Below are 24499 nucleotides of genomic sequence, written 5' to 3' on the forward strand. Positions count from 1 at the left end.
ATACCAAAGCTTTAGGACACGGATGAAGGGAGGGAGCAAATCAGGTCACCTAAATGCAAGGCACCACGGCTTGCAAAACCTTTCTCCCAAAAATAGCCTCAGAAGAAGCAAAAGTATCAAACTTGTAAAATTTGGTAAAAGTGTGCAGTGAAGACCAAGTCGCTGCCCGACATATCTGATCGACAGAAGCCTCGTTCTTGAAGGCCCATGTGGAAGCCACAGCCCTAGTGGAATGAGCTGTGATTCTTTCAGGAGGCTGCCGTCCGGCAGTCTCATAAGCCAATCTGATGATGCTTTTAATCCAAAAAGAGAGAGAGGTAGAAGTTGCTTTTTGACCTCTCCTTTTACCAGAGTAAACAACAAACAAGGAAGATGTTTGTCTAAAATCCTTTGTAGCATCTAAATAGAATTTTAGAGCGCGAACAACATCCAAATTGTGCAACAAACGTTCCTTCTTTGAAACTGGATTCGGACACAAAGAAGGCACGACTATCTCCTGGTTAATGTTTTTGTTAGAAACAACTTTCGGAAGAAAACAAGGTTTAGTACGTAAAACCACCTTATCTGCATGGAACACCAGATAAGGAGGAGAACACTGCAGAGCAGATAATTCTGAAACTCTTCTAGCAGAAGAAATTGCAACCAAAAACAGAACTTTCCAAGATAATAACTTAATATCAACGGAATGTAAGGGTTCAAACGGAACCCCCTGAAGAACTGAAAGAACTAAGTTGAGACTCCAAGGAGGAGTCAAAGGTTTGTAAACAGGCTTGATTCTAACCAGAGCCTGAACAAAGGCTTGAACATCTGGCACAGCTGCCAACTTTTTGTGAAGTAACACAGACAAGGCAGAAATCTGTCCCTTCAAGGAACTTGCAGATAATCCTTTCTCCAATCCTTCTTGAAGAAAGGATAGAATCTTAGGAATTTTTACCTTGTCCCAAGGGAATCCTTTAGATTCACACCAACAGATATATTTTTTCCATATTTTGTGGTAAATTTTTCTGGTTACAGGCTTTCTGGCCTGAACAAGAGTATCAATAACAGAATCTGAGAACCCTCGCTTTGATAAGATCAAGCGTTCAATCTCCAAGCAGTCAGTTGGAGTGAGACCAGATTCGGATGTTCGAACGGACCTTGAACAAGAAGGTCTCGTCTCAAAGGTAGCTTCCATGGTGGAGCCGATGACATATTCACCAGATCTGCATACCAAGTCCTGCGTGGCCACGCAGGAGCTATCAAGATCACCGATGCCCTCTCCTGATTGATCCTGGCTACCAGCCTGGGGATGAGAGGAAACGGCGGGAATACATAAGCTAGTTTGAAGGTCCAAGGTGCTACTAGTGCATCTACTAGAGTCGCCTTGGGATCCCTGGATCTGGACCCGTAGCAAGGAACCTTGAAGTTCTGACGAGAGGCCATCAGATCCATGTCTGGAATGCCCCACAGTTGAGTAATTTGGGCAAAGATTTCCGGATGGAGTTCCCACTCCCCCGGATGTAATGTCTGACGACTCAGAAAATCCGCTTCCCAATTTTCCACTCCTGGGATGTGGATTGCAGACAGGTGGCAGGAGTGAGTCTCCGCCCATTGAATGATTTTGGTCACTTCTTCCATCGCCAGGGAACTCCTTGTTCCCCCCTGATGGTTGATGTACGCAACAGTCGTCATGTTGTCTGATTGAAACCGTATGAACTTGGCCTTCGCTAGCTGAGGCCAAGCCTTGAGAGCATTGAGTATCGCTCTCAGTTCCAGAATATTTATCGGTAGAAGAGATTCTTCCCGAGACCAAAGACCCTGAGCTTTCAGGGGTCCCCAGACCGCGCCCCAGCCCATCAGACTGGCGTCGGTCGTGACAATGACCCACTCTGGCCTGCGGAAGTTCATCCCTTGTGACAGGTTGTCCAGGGACAGCCACCAACGGAGTGAATCTCTGGTCCTCTGATTTACTTGTATCGTCGGAGACAAGTCTGTATAGTCCCCATTCCACTGACTGAGCATGCACAGTTGTAATGGTCTTAGATGAATGCGCGCAAAAGGAACTATGTCCATTGCCGCTACCATCAAACCTATTACTTCCATGCACTGCGCTATGGAAGGAAGAGGAACGGAATGAAGTATTTGACAAGAGTTTAGAAGTTTTGTTTTTCTGGCCTCTGTCAGAAAAATCCTCATTTCTAAGGAGTCTATTATTGTTCCCAAGAAGGGAACCCTTGTTGACGGAGATAGAGAACTCTTTTCTACGTTCACTTTCCATCCGTGAGATCTGAGAAAGGCCAGGACTATGTCCGTGTGAGCCTTTGCTTGAGGAAGGGACGACGCTTGAATCAGAATGTCGTCCAAGTAAGGTACTACTGCAATGCCCCTTGGTCTTAGCACCGCTAGAAGGGACCCTAGTACCTTTGTGAAAATCCTTGGAGCAGTGGCTAATCCGAAAGGAAGTGCCACGAACTGGTAATGCTTGTCCAGGAATGCGAACCTTAGGAACCGATGATGTTCCTTGTGGATAGGAATATGTAGATACGCATCCTTTAAATCCACCGTGGTCATGAATTGACCTTCCTGGATGGAAGGAAGAATTGTTCGAATGGTTTCCATTTTGAACGATGGAACCTTGAGAAACTTGTTTAGGATCTTGAGATCTAAGATTGGTCTGAACGTTCCCTCTTTTTTGGGAACTACGAACAGATTGGAGTAGAACCCCATCCCTTGTTCCCCTAATGGAACAGGATGAATCACTCCCATTTTTAACAGGTCTTCTACACAATGTAAGAATGCCTGTTTTTTTATGTGGTCTGAAGACAATTGAGACCTGTGGAACCTCCCCCTTGGGGGAAGCCCTTTGAATTCCAGAAGATAACCTTGGGAGACTATTTCTAGTGCCCAAGGATCCAGAACATCTCTTGCCCAAGCCTGAGCGAAGAGAGAGAGTCTGCCCCCCACCAGATCCGGTCCCGGATCGGGGGCCAACAGTTCATGCTGTCTTGGTAGCAGTGGCAGGTTTCTTGGCCTGCTTTCCCTTGTTCCAGCCTTGCATTGGTCTCCAGGCTGGCTTGGCTTGAGAAGTATTACCCTCTTGCTTAGAGGACGTAGCACTTGGGGCTGGTCCGTTTCTACGAAAGGGACGAAAATTAGGTTTATTTTTGGCCTTGAAAGACCTATCCTGAGGAAGGGCGTGGCCCTTGCCCCCAGTGATATCAGAGATAATCTCTTTCAAGTCAGGGCCAAACAGCGTTTTCCCCTTGAAAGGAATGTTAAGCAATTTGTTCTTGGAAGACGCATCCGCTGACCAAGATTTCAACCAAAGCGCTCTGCGCGCCACAATAGCAAACCCAGAATTTTTCGCCGCTAACCTAGCCAATTGCAAAGTGGCGTCTAGGGTGAAAGAATTAGCCAATTTGAGAGCACGGATTCTGTCCATAATCTCCTCATAAGGAGGAGAATCACTAGTGATCGCCTTTTCTAGCTCATCGAACCAGAAACACGCGGCTGTAGTGACAGGGACAATGCATGAAATTGGTTGTAGAAGGTAACCTTGCTGAACAAACATCTTTTTAAGCAAACCTTCTAATTTTTTATCCATAGGATCTTTGAAAGCACAACTATCTTCTATGGGTATAGTGGTGCGTTTGTTTAAAGTAGAAACCGCCCCCTCGACCTTGGGGACTGTCTGCCATAAGTCCTTTCTGGGGTCGACCATAGGAAACAATTTTTTAAATATGGGGGGAGGGACGAAAGGTATACCGGGCCTTTCCCATTCTTTATTTACAATGTCCGCCACCCGCTTGGGTATAGGAAAAGCTTCTGGGGGCCCCGGGACCTCTAGGAACTTGTCCATTTTACATAGTTTCTCTGGGATGATCAAATTCTCACAATCATCCAGAGTGGATAACACCTCCTTAAGCAGAGCGCGGAGATGTTCCAACTTAAATTTAAATGTAATCACATCAGGTTCAGCTTGTTGAGAAATTTTCCCTGAATCTGAAATTTCTCCCTCAGACAAAACCTCCCTGGCCCCCTCAGACTGGTGTAGGGGCCCTTCAGAAACAATATCATCAGCGTCCTCATGCTCTTCAGTATTATCTAAAACAGAGCAGTCGTGCTTACGCTGATAAGTGGGCATTTTGGCTAAAATGTTTTTGATAGAATTATCCATTACAGCCGTTAATTGTTGCATAGTAAGGAGTATTGGCGCGCTAGATGTACTAGGGGCCTCCTGAGTGGGCAAGACTGGTGTAGACGAAGGAGGGGATGATGCAGTACCATGCTTACTCCCCTCACTTGAGGAATCATCTTGGGCATCATTTTCTCTAAATTTTGTGTCACATAAATCACATCTATTTAAATGAGAAGGAACCTTGGCTTCCCCACATTCAGAACACAGTCTATCTGGTAGTTCAGACATGATAAACAGGCATAAACTTGATAACAAAGTACAAAAAACGTTTTAAAATAAAACCGTTACTGTCACTTTAAATTTTAAACTGAACACACTTTATTACTGCAATTGCGAAAAAGTATGAAGGAATTGTTCAAAATTCACCAAATTTTCACCACAGTGTCTTAAAGCCTTAAAAGTATTGCACACCAAATTTGGAAGCTTTAACCCTTAAAATAACGGAACCGGAGCCGTTTTTATCTTTAACCCCTTTACAGTCCCTGGTATCTGCTTTGCTGAGACCCAACCAAGCCCAAAGGGGAATACGATACCAAATGACGCCTTCAGAAAGTCTTTTCTATGTATCAGAGCTCCTAACACATGCGACTGCATGTCATGCTTCTCAAAAACAAGTGCGCAATACCGGCGCGAAAATGAGACTCTGCCTATGATAAGGGAAAGCCCCTAGAGAATAAGGTGTCCCAAACAGTGCCTGCCGACATTATTTTACAAAATACCCAGATTAAAATGATTCCTCAAGGCTAAATATGTTTATTATATGAATCGATTTAGCCCAGAAAATGTCTACAGTCTTAAAAAGCCCTTGTGAAGCCCTTATTTATTGTCTGTAATAAAAATGGCTTACCGGATCCCATAGGGAAAATGACAGCTTCCAGCATTACATCGTCTTGTTAGAATGTGTCATACCTCAAGCAGTAAAATTCTGCTCACTGTTCCCTCAACTGAAGTTAATTCCTCTCAACAGTCCTGTGTGGAACAGCCATCGATTTTAGTAACGGTTGCTAAAATCATTTTCCTCTTACAAACAGAAATCTTCATCTCTTTTCTGTTTCAGAGTAAATAGTACATACCAGCACTATTTTAAAATAACAAACTCTTGATTGAATAATAAAAACTACAGTTAAACACTAAAAAACTCTAAGCCATCTCCGTGGAGATGTTGCCTGTACAACGGCAAAGAGAATGACTGGGGTAGGCGGAGCCTAGGAGGGATCATGTGACCAGCTTTGCTGGGCTCTTTGCCATTTCCTGTTGGGGAAGAGAATATCCCACAAGTAAGGATGACGCCGTGGACCGGACACACCTATGTTGGAGAAATTGTATTCTCTGTCTGAATCATGAAAGAAATTTTTTGGGTTTAATGTCCCTTTAATCTGTGTGTTAGCAGGGAGATTCACAAAACCCAAAACCTATGTCTGTGACCCTCTGAGCACTTTGGCTATATAGAACTCCCGATTTGGGATTAAGAGGTGAGTCGGGGGGCAGATTATGGCAAATTCAGAAACCAGTCAAGCAATCTGCAGTTGGTGTGGTCTGGAAATGAGCCAAGCAGTCTGGGTGGGTTTGTGCACTTCTGGACAGGTTTCAGGGGCCACAGGTTACAGAGGAAGGAGGGTCAGCAAGACAAAGAGTTTAATGATTTAATACATATAAGCTACACATGCAGAGGTATTCACTTTGTATATGGAGATAAGGAAATATATAAATGGAGCTACATATGAATACTTTCAGACTGTCACATTATTTTACATAGTATAAGAACTGCAATATGGGTTTCCCGAAAAATAACCAATTTCTACCCCCCACATAGTTGTGGATCTATGGAAACCTCTTTGTGACTGCTCCTCAGGGGCGTACCATGGCCTAGGCAAATAAGGTAGATGCCTAGGGCGGCATATTTGTGGGGGTGGCAGACCCAGCTAATTATATGCATACTGTTCATAGGGGAACTAGGAGAGCGCACATGCTTTTTAAAAGGGCGCACTCGCACAGACTAACATTAGATGCATTGTTTGTTTTTTTATATGGAAATTCTTTTTTTATGTTTAAATGGTGGCAGTCGGGGGGAAAGAGCTGGAGTAGTTATTTAGCGTGAGAGGCGAGAGTTAGTGTCAGGAGCGGGAGCTTTTTCACTTGCATCTCAGTCTGTAGCTTGTGAATGAGAGGATTGCAGAGGGACAGAGTCTGAGTTCACAGCTTTAAGGTAAGTAGGCTTTTGCTTTAGAAAGAAAACATCAGTACAAAATTAGTTACCGGCTAGTTTTGAACTTGGTGCCCTGCTTTTCCAGCACACAGCACCTCAGTGACTCACAGCAGTGTGTTAGCATTAGTTCCGGTTTCATGTTCTATACCCGCAATGCCCCATTGTTCTCACTGTGTCTTGCTGGTGCCCTGAGCTCCCTCCTCAGTCATTAGCAAGTTGGCTTTCTGGGATCCCCCCCCTTGCCTTGCCTTTCCCTGATGTGTAGTATTTACATCATGTCAGCTAACACACTACACACAGAAGAGAGGTAACAGGGGAGGTCAGTGCAGTAAAATAAAGTTGCTGTAAACGTTACGCTGCCTGTGCCTGCCTTTCCTGCTCCTGGTCTAACCAGATAAGATCCCCACCTCCTAGATCTGACCAGATAAGACCCCCCCCCTCCTCCTGCTGATTAGGTTCACATGGCCTTGCAGAGTTGCAGACCATAGCTTCTGCTGTTACTTAGGTGAGACTTCTCAGCAATATTCAGAATTTTGAGTGCCTAGGGAAGCACAAAACCTAAATACGCCACTGTTGCGCCAACTATTCTTTTTTGAGGATGATGTAGTGTAATTTAAGCTTTTTGTACAACAGTTTTAGGCAGCCCTAATACATATTCTTCAAAAAGAAAAGTATTTTATTGCGTCTTGATTTTTCTATCAATTTAAAATCACAGGTTCTATAAAGTTAATGTAGGTGTGGCAGAACCTTTACACACTAAAGTGTGTGCAAAAACTGTCTAAGGTAAAATAAAACAAAATTACAACATACATAGTGACCCTTACCTTAAACTGCAAAATTCTACAGGGTGATTGGTTAGATCAGAGCACATGCTCATGTATATCTGTCCATAATTGGTCACAGCAAAGGAGACCAGGAAGGTGTATTCCTGAACTGCTCAATTTGCAACAAAATAACAACATATAACAAAACAACAAACCAAATAGTATATATATATATATATATATATATATATATATATATAGTAGTGAAGATTGGAGTAGCCGTGTAAGTCCAGTACATAGATGCTCAAAAAACAAAGTATTGCAGTATGCAGTGATACCTTTTTTATTGGACTAACATAATATTTAAAAGACAAGCTTTCGAGAGTTTTCCTCTCTTCCTCAGGTCTAAAGCAAAGTCCGAGAGAGGGGAATTACTTTTTCTTTGGGGGTTCTTTCCCCCTTTTTTTTTTTTTGTCCCTTCTTCTTTTTCACACCCTGTTTGTATATATGTAAAGTGCTGCGATTATATAAGCGTAATATCTCCATACTCAATTTTTTATGTACTTCTAAATCTGCAATAGATGGAACAGACATATTATCTTTGTTTATTATTTTATTTTAGGAGGTTCCTTCCAATGTGGAAGATAACTACAACGCCCAGCGAGGCGTTCCTATGTTGTAATACGCTTTAATCTTTATGTGAAGTCTCAAGTTGAAATAGACAATATATTATGTTATTAAGATGCCATATATTGTTTCTTTTTCACATGCATAATAACATAATGTATGGCGCCCTGCGTGGCGTCTTTTTGTTTCTTTGTTTTAGAATATGCTTTAACTTTATTTTTCTTTTGGCACGCATAAATAAATATTTAAAAAAAAAAAATTGGGATCTTAGTCACACAATATGGCCATATTTTGCTTAGCCAGTCACCACTTACAAGGTGGCCCAATTTAGACTGGTCCTAACACTACAGTCCTTTTGCCACAGAGGGCTTAATCATTCCTGCTTTTACTCTTCATAATAGAATGAGACTCCTTGGCTTAAAGTGAATGTAAATTTTGATGTTTAAGTGCCCGGTTTTTAAAACTTTGATTAAAAACAGGGGCACTTTAATTCATCAAAATTTACATTTCACTCCTGTTGTGACAAAAAACTTACCTTTTAAACTTCACAGCAGCTGCTGCTTCCTAAGGTCTCACAAGCCATTTCTGATGTCAGAAATGATTGATAGGTCATCCTCCAATCACAGATTCCCCCCCGGGGGATTCAGTGTCTGATTCACTGCTGTGATTGGAGGAAGCCAGATACCTCATTTTAGACCCAGGAATAGGCTTTGAAACAGGTGGAGGAAGCTGGAGCTGCTGTGAAGATTAAAAAGTAAGTTTATTTTCACAACAGGAGTGAAATGAAAATATTGATGAATTAAAGTGTCCCTGTTTTTAATCAAAGTTTTAAAAACCGGGCACTTTAGCATCAAAATTTACATTCACGTTAATATTCACAACTCTATTACACTGTCATGAGCACACCTGAGCTTGGGTGTGGTTTGTTGTGCTTTTGAAAATGGATGTACACCAATACCTTTTTTTGTGTGTAATTACTGGGTCATATTGGCAGCACTCCCGAAGATTTGTATATAAACGTTTTGTAAAGTGTGCTAACCAAATTTTGCATTTGTAATAAAACATAATCAGGGAGACTGACCATCCCCCACTGGTTAAAGCACCCCACCCAAGCTCAGGTGTACTCATGACAGTGTAATAGAGTTGTGAATATTAAGCCAGGGAGTCTCATTCTATTCTGAAGAGTAAAAGTAGGAATGAGTCAGCCCTCTGAGGCAAAGGACTGTAGTGTTAGGACCAGTCTATTTTGGGGCACCTTGTAAGTGGTGACTGACTAAGCAAAATATGGCCATATTGTGTGAATAAGATTCCAATTTTATTTAAAAAGCATACTTGTTCCTTAATGTTGTTTGCAGGCAATTTTTTGCAGAAGTTCAAAAAATATGTTGTGCTTTTGAAAATGGATGTGCGCCAATACCTTTTTGTTTGTGTAATTACTGGGTCATATTGGCAGCACTCCCAAAAGATGTGTATATAAACTTTTTGTAAGGTGTGCTAAACCAAATTTTGCACACAAACACATATATATATATATATATATATATATATATATATACACACACACACACACACACACACACACACACATAAATTCATTAAAATTATGGGGGGAGATTAAAAAAAACTGAAATTAAAATCCTCCATGTCTCAAAATTAAATCAATGTAAATATTTGCATAGGAAATTAGCACATCTAGGCAAGATTCCCCGCTTGCTTTTTCCCAGAAATACCTCATATACTATGTTACCAATGCACAAGAGAATTCTGGGTAAGATATGCAAATTCTCAGTTTTTTTGCTTCAAAATACTGTTTTAACACAGTGATCCTTTAAACAGGATTATTGCAGCAAACCAGAAATCATTCGTTCTTTTTGTAACTCATCCGTAGGAGATAGATTTCTGGTTGTTGCATTGGTAAAGCTACTTTCAAGGTTACACCAAAATTCATTAAAATTATGGGGGGAGATAAAAAACAGAAATTAAAATGTCTCAAAATTAAATCATTGTAAATATTTGCATAGGAAATTAGCACATCTAGGCAAGATTCCTTCTAGGCAAGCGGGGAATCGTGCCTAGATGTGCTAATTTCAAATGCAAATATTTACATTGATTACATTTTGAGACATGGAGGATTTTAATTTCAGTTTTATATCTCCCCCCATAATTTTAAAGAATTTTGGTTTAACCTTGAAAGTAGCTTTACCAATGCAGCAACCAGAAATCTATCTCCTACTAATGAGTTCCAAAAAGAACGAAACAGGCTGTCTAGTGAGTGATTTCTGATTTGCTGCAATAATCCTGTTAAAAGGATTGCTGTGTTAAAACAGTATTTTGAAGCAAAAAAATTGAGAATTTGCATATCCAATGTGCATATCTTACCCAGAATTCTCTTGTGCATTGGTAACATTGTATATGAGGTATTTCTGGGAAAAAGCAAGCAGGGAATCTTGCCTATATGTGCTAATTTCCTATGCAAATATTTACATTGATTATATATACATACACTTGTTGATTGGAGTAGCTGTGTTAGTCCAGTGATTTAGATAACAAAATAACAAGAGTATTGCATCGAGCAATGATCTTTTTTTTATTGGACTAACTATACATTTAAGTTGACAAGCTTTCAGAAGTATTCCTTCCTTTTTCAAGTCTGAAGCAATACTGACCAATTCAATGGAATTTACAGATTATATCTTGAAACACAGAATGGCTAAAAAGGACAGAAAGTGTTACAGAGGTCTGAGTGCATGGAGGGGGGGGGGGTAAAATCATGAGGGCTATATATTTACCCTGTCTATTCTCCTACACTGGACATTATCTGCCTCTGTCACCTAAGCCCCCCTCATGATTTTTATGAAATAAAAAAAAAAAAGGTTTCTGCTATCATTTTTCAAACTTCTCCTGAGAGCTCTATAGCGTTTATTTACAATGAGACAAAATTGCATAAAACTATTTTTACCTTTGAATAAAAGCATAACTGAACTGCAGCATCGGAATATCAACCAGTGAAGATTTCTAGATAAAAGAAACACACAGAAAACAAAGCTTTTAAAAAACAATCTTGTGATAAAACTTTGTATACTCCCTAGATCCAAACAAATGAATTGAATAAAGAAAACAATTAAGTTTTTAATGTGCAGAATAAAAAATTTGGGCTTTCCATGTACTTCTGGCTTACCGATGTGTTTAGCTAACTCCCAGTCGTGCATTGCTGCTTCTTCACAAATGATACCAAGAGAATGAAGCAAATCGACAATAGAAGTGAACTGAAAGTTGTCTACAAATGTAAGCTCTATCTGAATCACAAAAGAAAAATGTTTGGTTTCATGTCCCTTTAAAGGGACAGTCAATGCAATTTGTTTTATTGTTTAAAAAGATAGATAATGCCTTTATTACCCATTCCCCAACAAAAAAATGGTTATATTAATACACTTTTTAACCTTTAAGCCTCTAAATGTATGTCTGTTTCTAAGTCACTAGAGACAGCCACTTGATCACATGGTTTGTATTAGCTTTTCACTACAGGGGAGTGCTTGTTCATGTAAGCCATATAGATAACATTGAGTCCGTGGATTCTAACAACATAGCACTAATTGGCTTAAAGGGATAGTAAACATTCAGAATAATATTAATTCTGCACACAGTCCGGATTTATATAACATTATTTTAGCAGTAAGTTAAAAAATTAAAAGTATTTGCAGATTTTGTAGTCTAAAGTTGGACTCCACTCCAGGATCTACTGAGCGGGTCTTGGGATATCCAAAGCGCTTTGCGGGCTTGCTGGTTAGTCACAGCACGCCCGGTCGCGCTATTGGACTAAATGTAGCTCGCTGCCGCTCTGGTCCAGTAGCGGGAGCGAGCTACATTTAGTCCAATAGCGCGACCGGGCGTGCTGTGACTAGGCAGCAAGCCCCCAAAGCGCTTTGGATATCCAAGACCTGCTCAGTAGATCCTGCAGCGGAGTCCAACTTTAGACTACAAAATCTGCAAATACTTTTAATTTTTGAACTTACTGCTAAAACATAATTTATGCTTACCTGATAAATTCCTTTCTTCTGTAGTGTGATCAGTCCACGGGTCATCATTACTTCTGGGATATTACTCCTCCCCAACAGGAAGTGCAAGAGGATTCACCCAGCAGAGTTGCATATAGCCCCTCCCCTCTACGTCACCCCCAGTCATTCGACCAAGGACCAACGAGAAAGGAGGAACCAAGGGTGTAGTGGTGACTGGAGTATAATTTAAAAATAATTACCTGCCTTAAAAAACAGGGCGGGCCGTGGACTAATCACACTACAGAAGAAAGGAATTTATCAGGTAAGCATAAATTATGTTTTCTTCTGTTAAGTGTGATCAGTCCACGGGTCATCATTACTTCTGGGATACCAATACCAAAGCAAAAGTACACGGATGACGGGAGGGATAGGCAGGCTCTTTTATACAGAAGGAACCACTGCCTGAAGAACCTTTCTCCCAAAAATAGCCTCCGAGGAAGCAAATGTGTCAAATTTGTAAAATTTGGAAAAAGTATGAAGCAAAGACCAAATTGCAGCCTTGCAAATCTGTTCAACAGAGGCCTCATTCTTAAAGGCCCAAGTGGAAGCCACAGCTCTAGTGGAATGAGCTGTAATTCTTTCAGGAGGTTGCTGTCCAGCAGTCTCATAGGCTAAACGTATTATGCTACGAAGCCAAAAAGAGAGAGAGGTAGCAGAAGCTTTTTGACCTCTCCTCTGACCAGAGTAAACGACAAACAGGGAAGACGTCTGTCGAAATTCTTTAGTTGCCTGTAAGTAAAATTTTAGGGCACGAACTACATCCAGATTGTGCAGAAGACGTTCCTTCTTTGAAGAAGGATTTGGACACAAAGATGGAACAACAATCTCCTGATTGATATTCCTGTTAGTGACTACCTTGGGTAAGAACCCAGGTTTAGTACGCAGAACTACCTTATCCGAATGAAAAATCAAATAAGGAGAATCACAATGTAAGGCTGATAATTCAGAGACTCTTCGAGCCGATGAAATAGCCATTAAAAATAGAACTTTCCAAGATAACAACTTTATATCAATGGAATGGAGGGGTTCAAACGGAACGCCCTGTAAAACGTTAAGAACAAGATTTAAACTCCATGGTGGAGCAACAGTCTTAAACACAGGCTTAATCCTCGCTAAAGCCTGACAAAAAGCCTGAACGTCTGGCACTTCTGACAGACGTTTGTGTAACAGAATAGACAGAGCTGAGATCTGTCCCTTTAATGAACTAGCAGATAAACCCTTTTCTAAACCTTCTTGTAGAAAAGACAATATCCTAGGAATCCTAACCTTACTCCAAGAGTAACCTTTGGATTCACACCAATATAGGTATTTACGCCATATTTTATGGTAAATCTTTCTGGTAACAGGCTTCCTGGCCTGTATTAAGGTGTCAATAACTGACTCAGAAAACCCACGTCTTGATAAAATCAAACGTTCAATTTCCAAGCAGTCAGCTTCAGAGAAGTTAGATTTTGATGTTTGAAAGGACCCTGTATCAGGAGGTCCTGTTTCAGAGGTAGAGACCAAGGTGGACAGGATGACATGTCCACCAGGTCTGCATACCAAGTCCTGCGTGGCCATGCAGGTGCTATCAGAATCACTGATGCTCTCTCCTGTTTGATTCTGGCAATCAATCGAGGAAGCATCGGGAAGGGTGGAAACACATAAGCCATCCTGAAGTCCCAAGGTGCCGTCAGGGCATCTATTAGGACTGCTCCTGGATCCCTGGATCTGGACCCGTACCGAGGAAGCTTGGCGTTCTGTCGAGACGCCATGAGATCTATCTCTGGCTTGCCCCAACGTCGAAGTATTTGGGCAAAGACCTCCGGATGAAGTTCCCATTCCCCCGGATGAAAAGTCTGACGACTTAAGAAATCCGCCTCCCAATTCTCCACTCCCGGGATGTGGATTGCTGACAGGTGGCAAGAGTGAGACTCTGCCCAGCGAATTATCTTTGATACTTCCATCATTGCTAGGGAGCTCCTTGTCCCTCCCTGATGGTTGATGTAAGCTACAGTCGTGATGTTGTCCGACTGAAACCTGATGAACCCCCGAGTTGTCAACTGGGGCCAAGCCAGGAGGGCATTGAGAACTGCTCTCAATTCCAGAATGTTTATTGGCAGGAGACTCTCCTCCTGACTCCATTGTCCCTGAGCCTTCAGAGAATTCCAGACGGCACCCCAACCTAGAAGGCTGGCGTCTGTTGTTACAATTGTCCAGTCTGGTCTGCTGAATGGCATCCCCCTGGACAGATGTGGCCGAGAAAGCCACCATAGAAGAGAATTTCTGGTCTCTTGATCCAGATTCAGAGAAGGGGACAAGTCTGAGTAATCCCCATTCCACTGACTTAGCATGCACAATTGCAGTGGTCTGAGGTGTAAGCGAGCAAATGGCACTATGTCCATTGCTGCTACCATTAGGCCGATTACCTCCATGCATTGAGCCACCGATGGGTGTTGAATGGAATGAAGGGTGCGGCAAGCACTTTGAAGTCTTGTTAACCTGTCTTCTGTCAGGTAAATCTTCATTTCTACAGAATCTATAAGAGTCCCCAGGAAGGGAACTCTTGTAAGTGGAACGAGTGAACTTTTCTTTTCGTTCACCTTCCATCCATGTGACCTTAGAAATGCCAGTACTAACTCTGTATGAGACTTGGCAGTTTGAAAGCTTGAAGCTTGTATCAGAATGTCGTCTAGGTAAGGAGCTACCGAAATTCCCCGCGGTCTTAGTACCGCCAGAAGAGCACCTAGAACCTTTGTGAAGATTCTTGGAGCTGTAGCCAATCCGAATGGAAGAGCCACAAACTGGTAATGCCTGTCTAGAAAGGCAAACCTTAGATACCGGTAATGATCTTTGTGAATCGGTATGTGAAGGTAAGCGTCCTTTAAGTCCACTGTGGTCATGTACTGACCTTCTTGGATCATGGGTAAAATTGTCCGGATAGTCTCCATTTTGAATGATGGAACTCTTAGGAATTTGTTTAGGATCTTTAAATCCAGTATTGGTCTGAAAGTTCCCTCTTTTTTGGGAACCACAAACAGATTTGAGTAAAACCCTTGTCCCTGTTCCGACCGTGGAACTGGATGGATTACTCCCATTAACAATAGTTCTTGTATGCAGCGTAGAAACGCTTCTTTCTTTGTTTGGTTTGTCGACAACCTTGACAGATGAAATCTCTCTCTTGGAGGAGAGTGTTTGAAGTCCAGAAGGTATCCCTGAGATATTATCTCTAGCGCCCAGGGATCCTGGACATCTCTTGCCCAAGCCTGGGCGAAGAGAGAAAGTCTGCCCCCCACTAGATCCGATCCCGGATCGGGGGCCCTCAATTCATGCTGTTTTAGTGGCAGCTGCAGGCTTCCTGGCCTGCTTGCCCTTGTTCCAGGACTGGTTAGGTCTCCAGCCTTGTCTGTAGCGAGCACCAGATCCTTCTTGTTTTGGAGTAGTGGAAGATGATGCTGCTCCTGCTTTGAAATTCCGAAAGGAACGAAAATTAGACTGTCTAGCCTTAGGTTTGGCTTTGTCTTGAGGTAGGGCGTGGCCCTTACCTCCTGTAATGTCAGCGATAATTTCTTTCAAACCAGGCCCAAATAAGGTCTGTCCCTTGAAAGGTATATTAAGTAATTTGGACTTAGAAGTTACATCAGCTGACCAGGATTTTAGCCACAGTGCTCTGCGCGCTTGAATGGCGAATCCGGAATTCTTAGCCGTAAGTTTAATTAAATGTACTACGGCTTCCGAAATGAATGAATTAGATAGCTTAAGTACTCTAAGCCTGTCTGAAATGTCGTCCAGCGTAGCTGAACCAAGATTCTCTTCTAGAGACTCAATCCAGAATGCCGCTGCAGCCGTGATCGGCGCAATGCATGCAAGGGGTTGCAATATAAAACCTTGTTGAACAAACATTTTCTTAAGGTAACCCTCTAATTTTTTATCCATTGGATCTGAAAAGGCACAGCTATCCTCTACCGGGATAGTGGTACGTTTAGCTAAAGTAGAAACTGCTCCCTCCACCTTAGGGACCGTTTGCCATAAATCCCGTGTGGTGGTGTCTATTGGAAACATCTTTCTAAATATTGGAGGGGGTGAGAACGGCACACCGGGTCTATCCCACTCCTTAGTAATAATTTCAGTTAGTCTTTTAGGTATAGGAAAAACGTCAGTACTTGTTGGTACAGCAAAATATTTATCCAACCTACACATTTTCTCGGGTATTGCAACTGTGTTACAATCATTCAGGGCCGCTAACACCTCCCCTAGTAAAACACGGAGGTTTTCCAGCTTAAATTTAAAATTTGAAATATCTGAATCCAATCTGTTTGGATCAGAACCGTCAGCCGCAGAATGAAGCTCTCCGTCCTCATGTTCTGCAAGTTGTGACGCAGTATCTGACATGGCCCTAACATTATCAGCGCACTCTGTTCTCACTCCAGAGTGATCACGCTTGCCCCTTAGTTCTGGTAATTTAGCCAAAACCTCAGTCATAACAGTAGCCATATCTTGTAATGTTATTTGTAATGGCCGCCCAGATGTACTTGGCGTCGCCATATCGCGCACGTCCCGAGCGGGAGATGCAGGTACTGTCACGTGAGGCGAGTTAGTCGGCATAACTCTCCCCTCGTTGTTTGGTGAAATTTGTTCAATTTGTACAGATTGACTTTTATTTAATGTAGCATCAATACAGTTAGTACATAAATTTCTATTGGGCTCCACCTTGGCTTTAGTACAAATAGTACAGGTCTCATCTTCTGAATCAGACATGTTTAACAAACTAGCAAATAAACTTGCAATTTGGAAATACTATACAAGTAAAATACAATGAAAAAAACGAACTGTGCTTGAAAGCACTGAATATATATAACAGATGAAATCAATCAGCTTTGTAAAACAAAATGCAACTTAGTAAAGGCTTGTACCCAGTAGCAAGAAATAACTAACCCTGAGGCATAAAAAAGTTAAAGAATAAACGTTTTTTTTATCACAGTCAACTACAATCTTACAGCTCTGTTAGATTACTTCCCTCAAATTAGCTTTGAAGATCCCTGGGTTCTGTAGAGATAAACCGGAACATGCAGGAAAAAACAATGAGCTTTTGACTGAAATTTTTGATGCGTAGCAAAAGCGCCAAAAAAGGTCCCACCCCCTCACACACAACAGTGAGAGAGATTAAAAACTGTCATAATTAGATCCAGCAACTGCCAAGTGGAAAAATAGTGCCCAAACATTTTATTCACCCAGTACCTCAGAAAATGAAAACGATTTTACATTCCAGCAAAAACGTTTAACATAATTAAGAATTATTAAAAAGCCTGTTGTATTTCTATTAGGCTAAAATCTTATATACACAGTGTAATTCCAGTGAAGTACCATTCCCCAGAATACTAAAATGTAAATTATACATACATGATATAATGTCGGTATGGCAGGATTTTCTCAGCAATTCCATTGTTAGAAAATAAAAACTGCTACATACCTTTTTGCAGAATAAACTGCCCAATGCCCCCTGATCTGAAGTTTACCTCTCCTCAGATGGCCGAGAAACAGCAATATGATCTTAACAACTCCGGCTAAAATCATAGTAAAAACTCTGGTAGATTCTTCTTCAAACTCTACCAGAGAAGGAATAACACACTCCGGTGCTATTAAAAAATAACAAACTTTTGATTGAAGAAATAAACTAAATAAAATCACCATAGTCCTCTCACACATCCTATCTAGTCGTTGGGTGCAAGAGAATGACTGGGGGTGACGTAGAGGGGAGGGGCTATATGCAACTCTGCTGGGTGAATCCTCTTGCACTTCCTGTTGGGGAGGAGTAATATCCCAGAAGTAATGATGACCCGTGGACTGATCACACTTAACAGAAGAAAATAATGTTATATAATTCTGCACTGGTTGCAGAATTATATAACATTATTCTGAACGTTTACTGTCCCTTTAAATGCAAGTCAATAGATAAAGTCATGTGATCAGGGGGCTGTCAGAAATATATTAATATAACCATGTTTTCTGTGCAAAAACTGGGGAATGGGTAATAAAGGGATTATCTATCTTTTTAAACGTGGACTGTCCCTTTAAGGAACATTTGATTCACAGCATCATTTTATGAGACAGAAATACACTGACAAAATGAGATTTCCAATCCTTATGGTTCTTTAAACCTTATTTAGAGCCCTTATGCCTTATGGGAAAAGTAAGCTTATAGCATAAAGAAGATCAATAACGTTTTATTTGTGCAGATTTCTTTTCTTACATTTCTCTTACTCTTGTTAAAAATATAAAAATGAAAATATCAAATTAAATGTTATAATTATTAGAAAATAGATGATGCACTTGATGTGTCAGCTTCCTGATACCTGGTAACATTTTACTCATGAAGCTGACACTTTGATTGTGATCTGCATAAGAAAGCCATTTGCAGACATTTAGTTCTATGCACACTGACAAAGCTGCATAATAAACACAAACGTCAACACAAGTTCATTTTATCACTCATATATAAAAAGTAGGGAAATTCCTAGGTACTCATTACAGAAATTGCAAAATGTGAAAGCGACATGAAACGTAACATTTTTCTTTTAGTATTCAGAGCAAACAATTTTAAATAACTTTCTAATTTAGTTATATTATCTAATTTACTTTATTCTCTTAGGATCCTTTGCTGAAGAAGCAGCAATACACTAATGGGAGTTAGCTGAAGAGATTGGGCGAGCCAATAACATGAGGCATATATGTGCAGCCACAAATCAGCAGCTCCTGGGCCTACCTAGGTATCGTTTTCAACAAAGGATACCAAGAGAACAAATTAAGTTGTTTAAAATCACATGCTCTATATGAATTATGAAAGAAATAATAAAAATGTTTTGGTTTCATATCCTTTTAACTCTGTTCTCAACCCCCCCCCCAACACACACACAAAATGATGCATACACGCAAAAGTAAAAACATAATTTATGCTTACCTGATAAATTTATTTCTCTTGTGGTGTATCCAGTCCACGGATCATCCATTACTTGTGGGATATTCTCCTTCCCAACAGGAAGTTGCAAGAGGATCACCCACAGCAGAGCTGCTATATAGCTCCTCCCCTAACTGCCATATCCAGTCATTCGACCAAAACTATCCGAGAAAGGAGAAACCATAGGGTGCAGTGGTGACTGTAGTTTAAAATTTAGACCTGCCTTAAAAGGACAGGGCTGGCCGTGGACTGGATACACCACAAGAAAAATAAATTTATCAGGTAAGCATAAATTATGTTTTCTCTTGTTAGGTGTATCCAGTCCATGGATCATCCATTACTTGTGGGATACCAATACCAAAGCTAAAGTACACGGATGAAGGGAGGGACAAGGCAGGTACTTAAACGGAAGGGACCACTGCCTGTAGAACCTTTCTCCCAAAAATAGCCTCCGAAGAAGCAAAAGTATCAAATTTGTAAAATTTTGAAAAGGTATGAAGCGAAGACCAAGTCGCCGCTTTGCAAATCTGTTCAACAGAAGCCTCATTTTTAAAGGCCCAGGTGGAAGCCACAGCTCTAGTAGAATGAGCTGTAATCCTTTCAGCGGGCTGCTGTCCAGCAGTCTCATAGGCTAAGCGTATTACGCTCCAAAGCCAAAAAGAAAGAGAGGTTGCCGAAGCCTTTTGACCTCTCCTCTGTCCAGAGTAAACAACAAACAGGGAAGATGTTTGACGAAAATCTTTAGTCGCTTGTAAGTAAAATTTTAAAGCATGGACTACGTCCAAATTATGTAAAAGACGTTCCTTCTTTGAAGAAGGATTAGGACACAATGATGGAACAACAATCTCTTGATTGATATTCTTGTTGGAAACTACCTTAGGTAAAAACCCAGGTTTTGTACGCAGAACTACTTTATCTGTATGGAAAATCAGATAAGGAGAATCACATTGTAAAGCTGATAACTCAGAGACTCTACGAGCCGAGGAAATAGCCATCAAAAACAGAACTTTCCAAGATAAAAGTTTGATATCAATGGAATGAAGGGGTTCAAACGGAACTCCTTGAAGAACCTTAAAAACCAAGTTTAAGCTCCATGGAGGAGCAACAGGTTTAAACACAGGCTTAATTCTAACCAAAGCCTGACAAAATGCCTAGACGTCTGGAACCTCTGCCAGACGCTTGTGCAAAAGGATAGACAGAACAGAAATCTGTCCCTTTAAAGAACTAGCTGATAATCCTTTATCCAAACCCTCTTGGAGAAAGGACAATATCCTAGGAATCCTAACCTTACTCCATGAGTAATTCTTGGATTCACACTAATGAAGATATTTGCGCCATATCTTATGGTAGATTTTCCTGGTTACAGGCTTTCGTGCCTGTATTAAGGTATCAATGACTGACTCGGAGAAGCCACGCCTTGATAAAATCAAGCGTTAAATCTCCAGGCAGTCAGTCTCAGAGAAATTAGATTTGGATGATTGAAAGGACCTTGTAGTAGAAGGTCTTGTCTCAGAGGCAGAGGCCAAGGTGGAAAGGATGACATGTCCACCAGGTCTGCATACCAGGTCCTCTGTGGCCACGCAGGCGCGATCAAGATCACCGATGCTCTCTCCTGTTTGATTTTGGCAATCAGTCGAGGGAGCAGAGGAAACGGTGGAAACACATAAGCCAGGTTGAAGAACCACGGTGCTGCTAGAGCATCTATCAGCGTCGCTTCTGGGTCCCTGGACCTGGATCCGTAACAAGGAAGCTTGGCATTCTGGCGAGACGCCATGAGATCCAATTCTGGTGTGCCCCAACGATGAACCAATTGAGCACCTGCGGATGGAGTTCCCACTCCCCCGGATGAAAAGTCTGACGACTTAGAAAATCCGCCTCCCAGTTCTCTACACCTGGGATATGGATCGCTGATAGATGGCAAGAGTGAGACTCTAAACAGCGAATTATCTTGGAGACTTCTAACATCGCTAGGGAGCTCCTGGTCCCCCCTTGATGGTTGATGTAAGCCACAGTCGTGATGTTGTCCGACTGAAATCTGATGAACCTCAGGGTTGCTAACTGAGGCCAAGCTAGAAGAGCATTAAATATTGCTCTTAACTCCAGAATATTTATTGGGAGGAGTTTCTCCTCCTGAGTCCACGATCCCTGAGCCTTCAGGGAATTCCAGACTGCACCCCAACCTAGAAGGCTGGCATCTGTTGTTACAATTGTCCAATCTGGCCTGCGAAAGGTCATACCTTTGGACAGAGGGACCCGAGATAGCCACCAGAGAAGAGAATCTCTGGTCTCTTGATCCAGATTTAGCAGAGGGGACAAATCTGTGTAATCCCCATTCCACTGACTGAGCATGCATAATTGCAGCGGTCTGAGATGTAGGCGCGCAAATGGCACTATGTCCATCGCCGCTACCATTAAGCCGATCACTTCCATGCACTGAGCCACCGAAGGGCGCGGAATGTAGTGAAGAACATGGCAGGAATTTAGAAGCTTTGATAACCTGGACTCCGTCAGGTAAATTTTCATTTCTACAGAATCTATCAGAGTTCCTAGGAAGGAAACCCTTGTGAGGGGTGATAGAGAACTCTTTCCCTCGTTCACTTTCCACCCATGCGACCTCAGAAATGCCAACACTATGTCCGTATGAGATTTGGCAATTTGGAAGTTTGACGCCTGTATCAGGATGTCGTCTAGATAAGGGGCCACTGCTATGCCCCGTGGTCTTAGGACCGCCAGAAGAGACCCCAGAACCTTTGTAAAAATTCTTGGGGCTGTAGCTAACCCGAAGGGAAGAGCCACAAACTGGTAATGCCTGTCTAGAAAGGCAAACCTTAGGAACCGATGATGATCTTTGTGAATCGGTATGTGAAGGTAAGCATCCTTCAAATCCACTGTGGTCATGTACTGACCCTCCTGGATCATAGGTAGGATTGTCCGAATAGTTTCCATTTTGAACGATGGAACTCTGAGGAATTTGTTTAAGATCTTTAGATCCAAAATTGGTCTGAAGGTTCCCTCTTTTTTGGGAACCACAAACAGATTTGAATAAAATCCCTGTCCTTGTTCCATCCGTGGAACTGGATGGATCACTCCCATTATTAGGAGGTCTTGAACACAGCGTAAGAATGCCTCTTTCTTTATCTGGTTTACAGATAATCTCGAAAGGTGAAATCTCCCTTGTGGGGGGGAAGCTTTGAAGTCCAGAAGATATCCCTGAGATATGATCTCCAACGCCCAGGGATCCTGAACATCTGTTGCCCATGCCTGGGCGAAGAGAGAAAGTCTGCCCCCTACTAGATCCGTTGCCGGATAGGGGGCCGTTCCTTCATGCTGTCTTAGAGGCAGCAGCAGGCTTTCTGGCCTGCTTGCCTTTGCTCAAGGCCTGGTTAGATTTCCAGGCCGGCTTGGATTGCGCAATAGTTCCCTCTTGTTTTGTAGCAGAGGAAGTTGATGCTGCACCTGCCTTGAAGTTTCGAAAGGCACGAAAATTAGACTGTTTGGCCCTTGATTTGGCCCTGTCCTGAGGAAGGGTATGACCCTTACCTCCAGTAATGTCAGCAATAATTTCCTTCAAACCAGGCCCGAATAGGGTCTGCCCCTTGAAGGGAATGTTAAGTAATTTAGACTTTGAAGTCACGTCAGCTGACCAAGATTTAAGCCATAGCGCCCTACGCGCCTGGATGGCTAATCCAGAATTCTTAGCCGTTAGTTTAGTCAAATGAACAATGGCATCAGAAACAAAAGAATTAGCTAGCTTAAGTGTTCTAAGCTTGTCAAGTATTTCAGTCAATGGAGTAGCTGTCTGAAAGGCCTCTTCCAGAGACTCAAACCAGAACGCCGCAGCAGCAGTGACAGGAGCAATGCATGCAAGGGGCTGCAGGATAAAACCTTGTTGAATAAACATTTTCTTAAGGTAACCTTCTAATTTTTTATCCATTGGATCTGAAAAAGCACAACTGTCCTCAACAGGGATAGTGGTACGCTTTGCTAAAGTAGAAACTGCTCCCTCCACCTTAGGGACCGTCTGCCATAAGTCCCGTGTGGTGGCGTCTATTAGAAACATTTTTCTAAAAATAGGAGGGGGGGGGGGAAAACGGCACACCGGGTCTGTCCCACTCCTTAGTAATAATTTCTGTAAACTTTTTAGGTATTGGAAAAACGTCAGTACACACCGGCACCGCGTAGTATTTATCCAGTCTACACAATTTCTCTGGCACTGCAATTGTGTCACAGTCATTCAGAGCAGCTAAAACCTCTCCAAGCAACACCCGGAGGTTCTCAAGCTTAAATTTAAAAGTAGACATATCTGAATCAGGTTTCCCCGAGTCAGAGACGTCACCCACAGACTGAAGCTCTTCCTCAGCTTCTGCATATTGTGACGCAGTATCAGACATGGGCCTTAAAACATCTGCACGCTCTGTATTACGTCTAACCCCAGAGCTATCGCGCTTTCCTCTGAATTCAGGCAGTCTGGCTAATACTGCTGACAGGGTATTATCCATGATTGCCGCCATGTCCTGCAAAGTAATCGCTATGGGCTTCTTTGATGTACTTGGCACCATTTTAGCATGAGTCCCTTGAGCGGGAGTCAAAGGGTCCGACACGTGGGGAGAGTTAGTCGGCATAACTTCCCCCTCGTCAGAATCCTCTGGTGATAATTCTTTTAAAGATAACAGCTGATCTTTATTGTTTAAAGTGAAATCAATACATTTAGTACACATTTTCCTATGGGGTTCCACTATGGCTTTTAAACATAATGAACAAGGAGTTTCCTCTATGTCAGACATGTTTATACAGACTAGCAATGAGACTAGCAAGCTTGGAAAACACTTTAAATCAAGTTAACAAGCAACATAAAAAAACGTTACTGTGCCTTTAAGAGAAACAAATTTTGCCAAAATTTGAAATAACAGTGAAAAAAGGCAGTTAAACTAACAAAATATTTACAGTGTATGTAACAAGTTAGCAGAGCATTGCACCCACTTGCAAATGGATGATTAACCCCTTAATACAAAAAACATAATTTATGCTTACCTGATAAATTTATTTCTCTTGTAGTGTATCCAGTCCACGGATCATCCATTACTTATGGGATATTAACTCCTCCCCAACAGGAAGTGCAAGAGGATTCACCCAGCAGAGCTGCTATATAGCTCCTCCCCTAACTGCCATTACCAGTCATTCGACCGAAAACATGCAGAGAAAGGAAAACCATAGGGTGCAGTGGTGACTGTAGTTTAATGGAAAAATTACCTGCCTTAAAGTGACAGGGCGGGCCGTGGACTGGATACACTACAAGAGAAATAAATTTATCAGGTAAGCATAAATTATGTTTTCTCTTGTTAAGTGTATCCAGTCCACGGATCATCCATTACTTATGGGATACCAATACCAAAGCTAAAGTACACGGATGACGGGAGGGACAGGCAGGCTCTTTATACGGAAGGAACCACTGCCTGAAGAACCTTTCTCCCAAAAACAGCCTCCGAAGAAGCAAAAGTGTCAAATTTGTAAAATTTGGAAAAAGTATGAAGAGAAGACCAAGTTGCAGCCTTGCAAATCTGTTCAACAGAAGCCTCATTCTTAAAGGCCCAAGTGGAAGCCACAGCTCTAGTAGAATGTGCTGTAATTCTTTCAGGAGGCTGCTGTCCAGCAGTTTAATAGGCTAACCGTATTATGCTACGAAGCCAAAAGGAGAGAGAGGTAGCCGAAGCTTTTTGACCTCTCCTCTGACCAGTC

The 24499-nt window shown here is 41.9% G+C and overlaps 1 protein-coding gene across 1 annotated transcript in view; it reads right to left on the minus strand.

Annotated features, from left to right (window-relative positions):
* DOP1B (DOP1 leucine zipper like protein B) overlaps positions 1–24499 on the minus strand; it is a 593629-nt gene that overhangs the window by 132071 nt on the left and 437059 nt on the right. Inside the window, exon 23 of the mRNA XM_053705165.1 lies at positions 10734–10789. Coding sequence (XP_053561140.1) covers positions 10734–10789 — 56 coding nt within the window. The remainder of the gene's footprint in view (positions 1–10733; positions 10790–24499) is intronic.

Source organism: Bombina bombina, chromosome 3 (genome assembly GCF_027579735.1).
Source record: "Bombina bombina isolate aBomBom1 chromosome 3, aBomBom1.pri, whole genome shotgun sequence".
Lineage (NCBI taxonomy): Eukaryota > Metazoa > Chordata > Amphibia > Anura > Bombinatoridae > Bombina > Bombina bombina.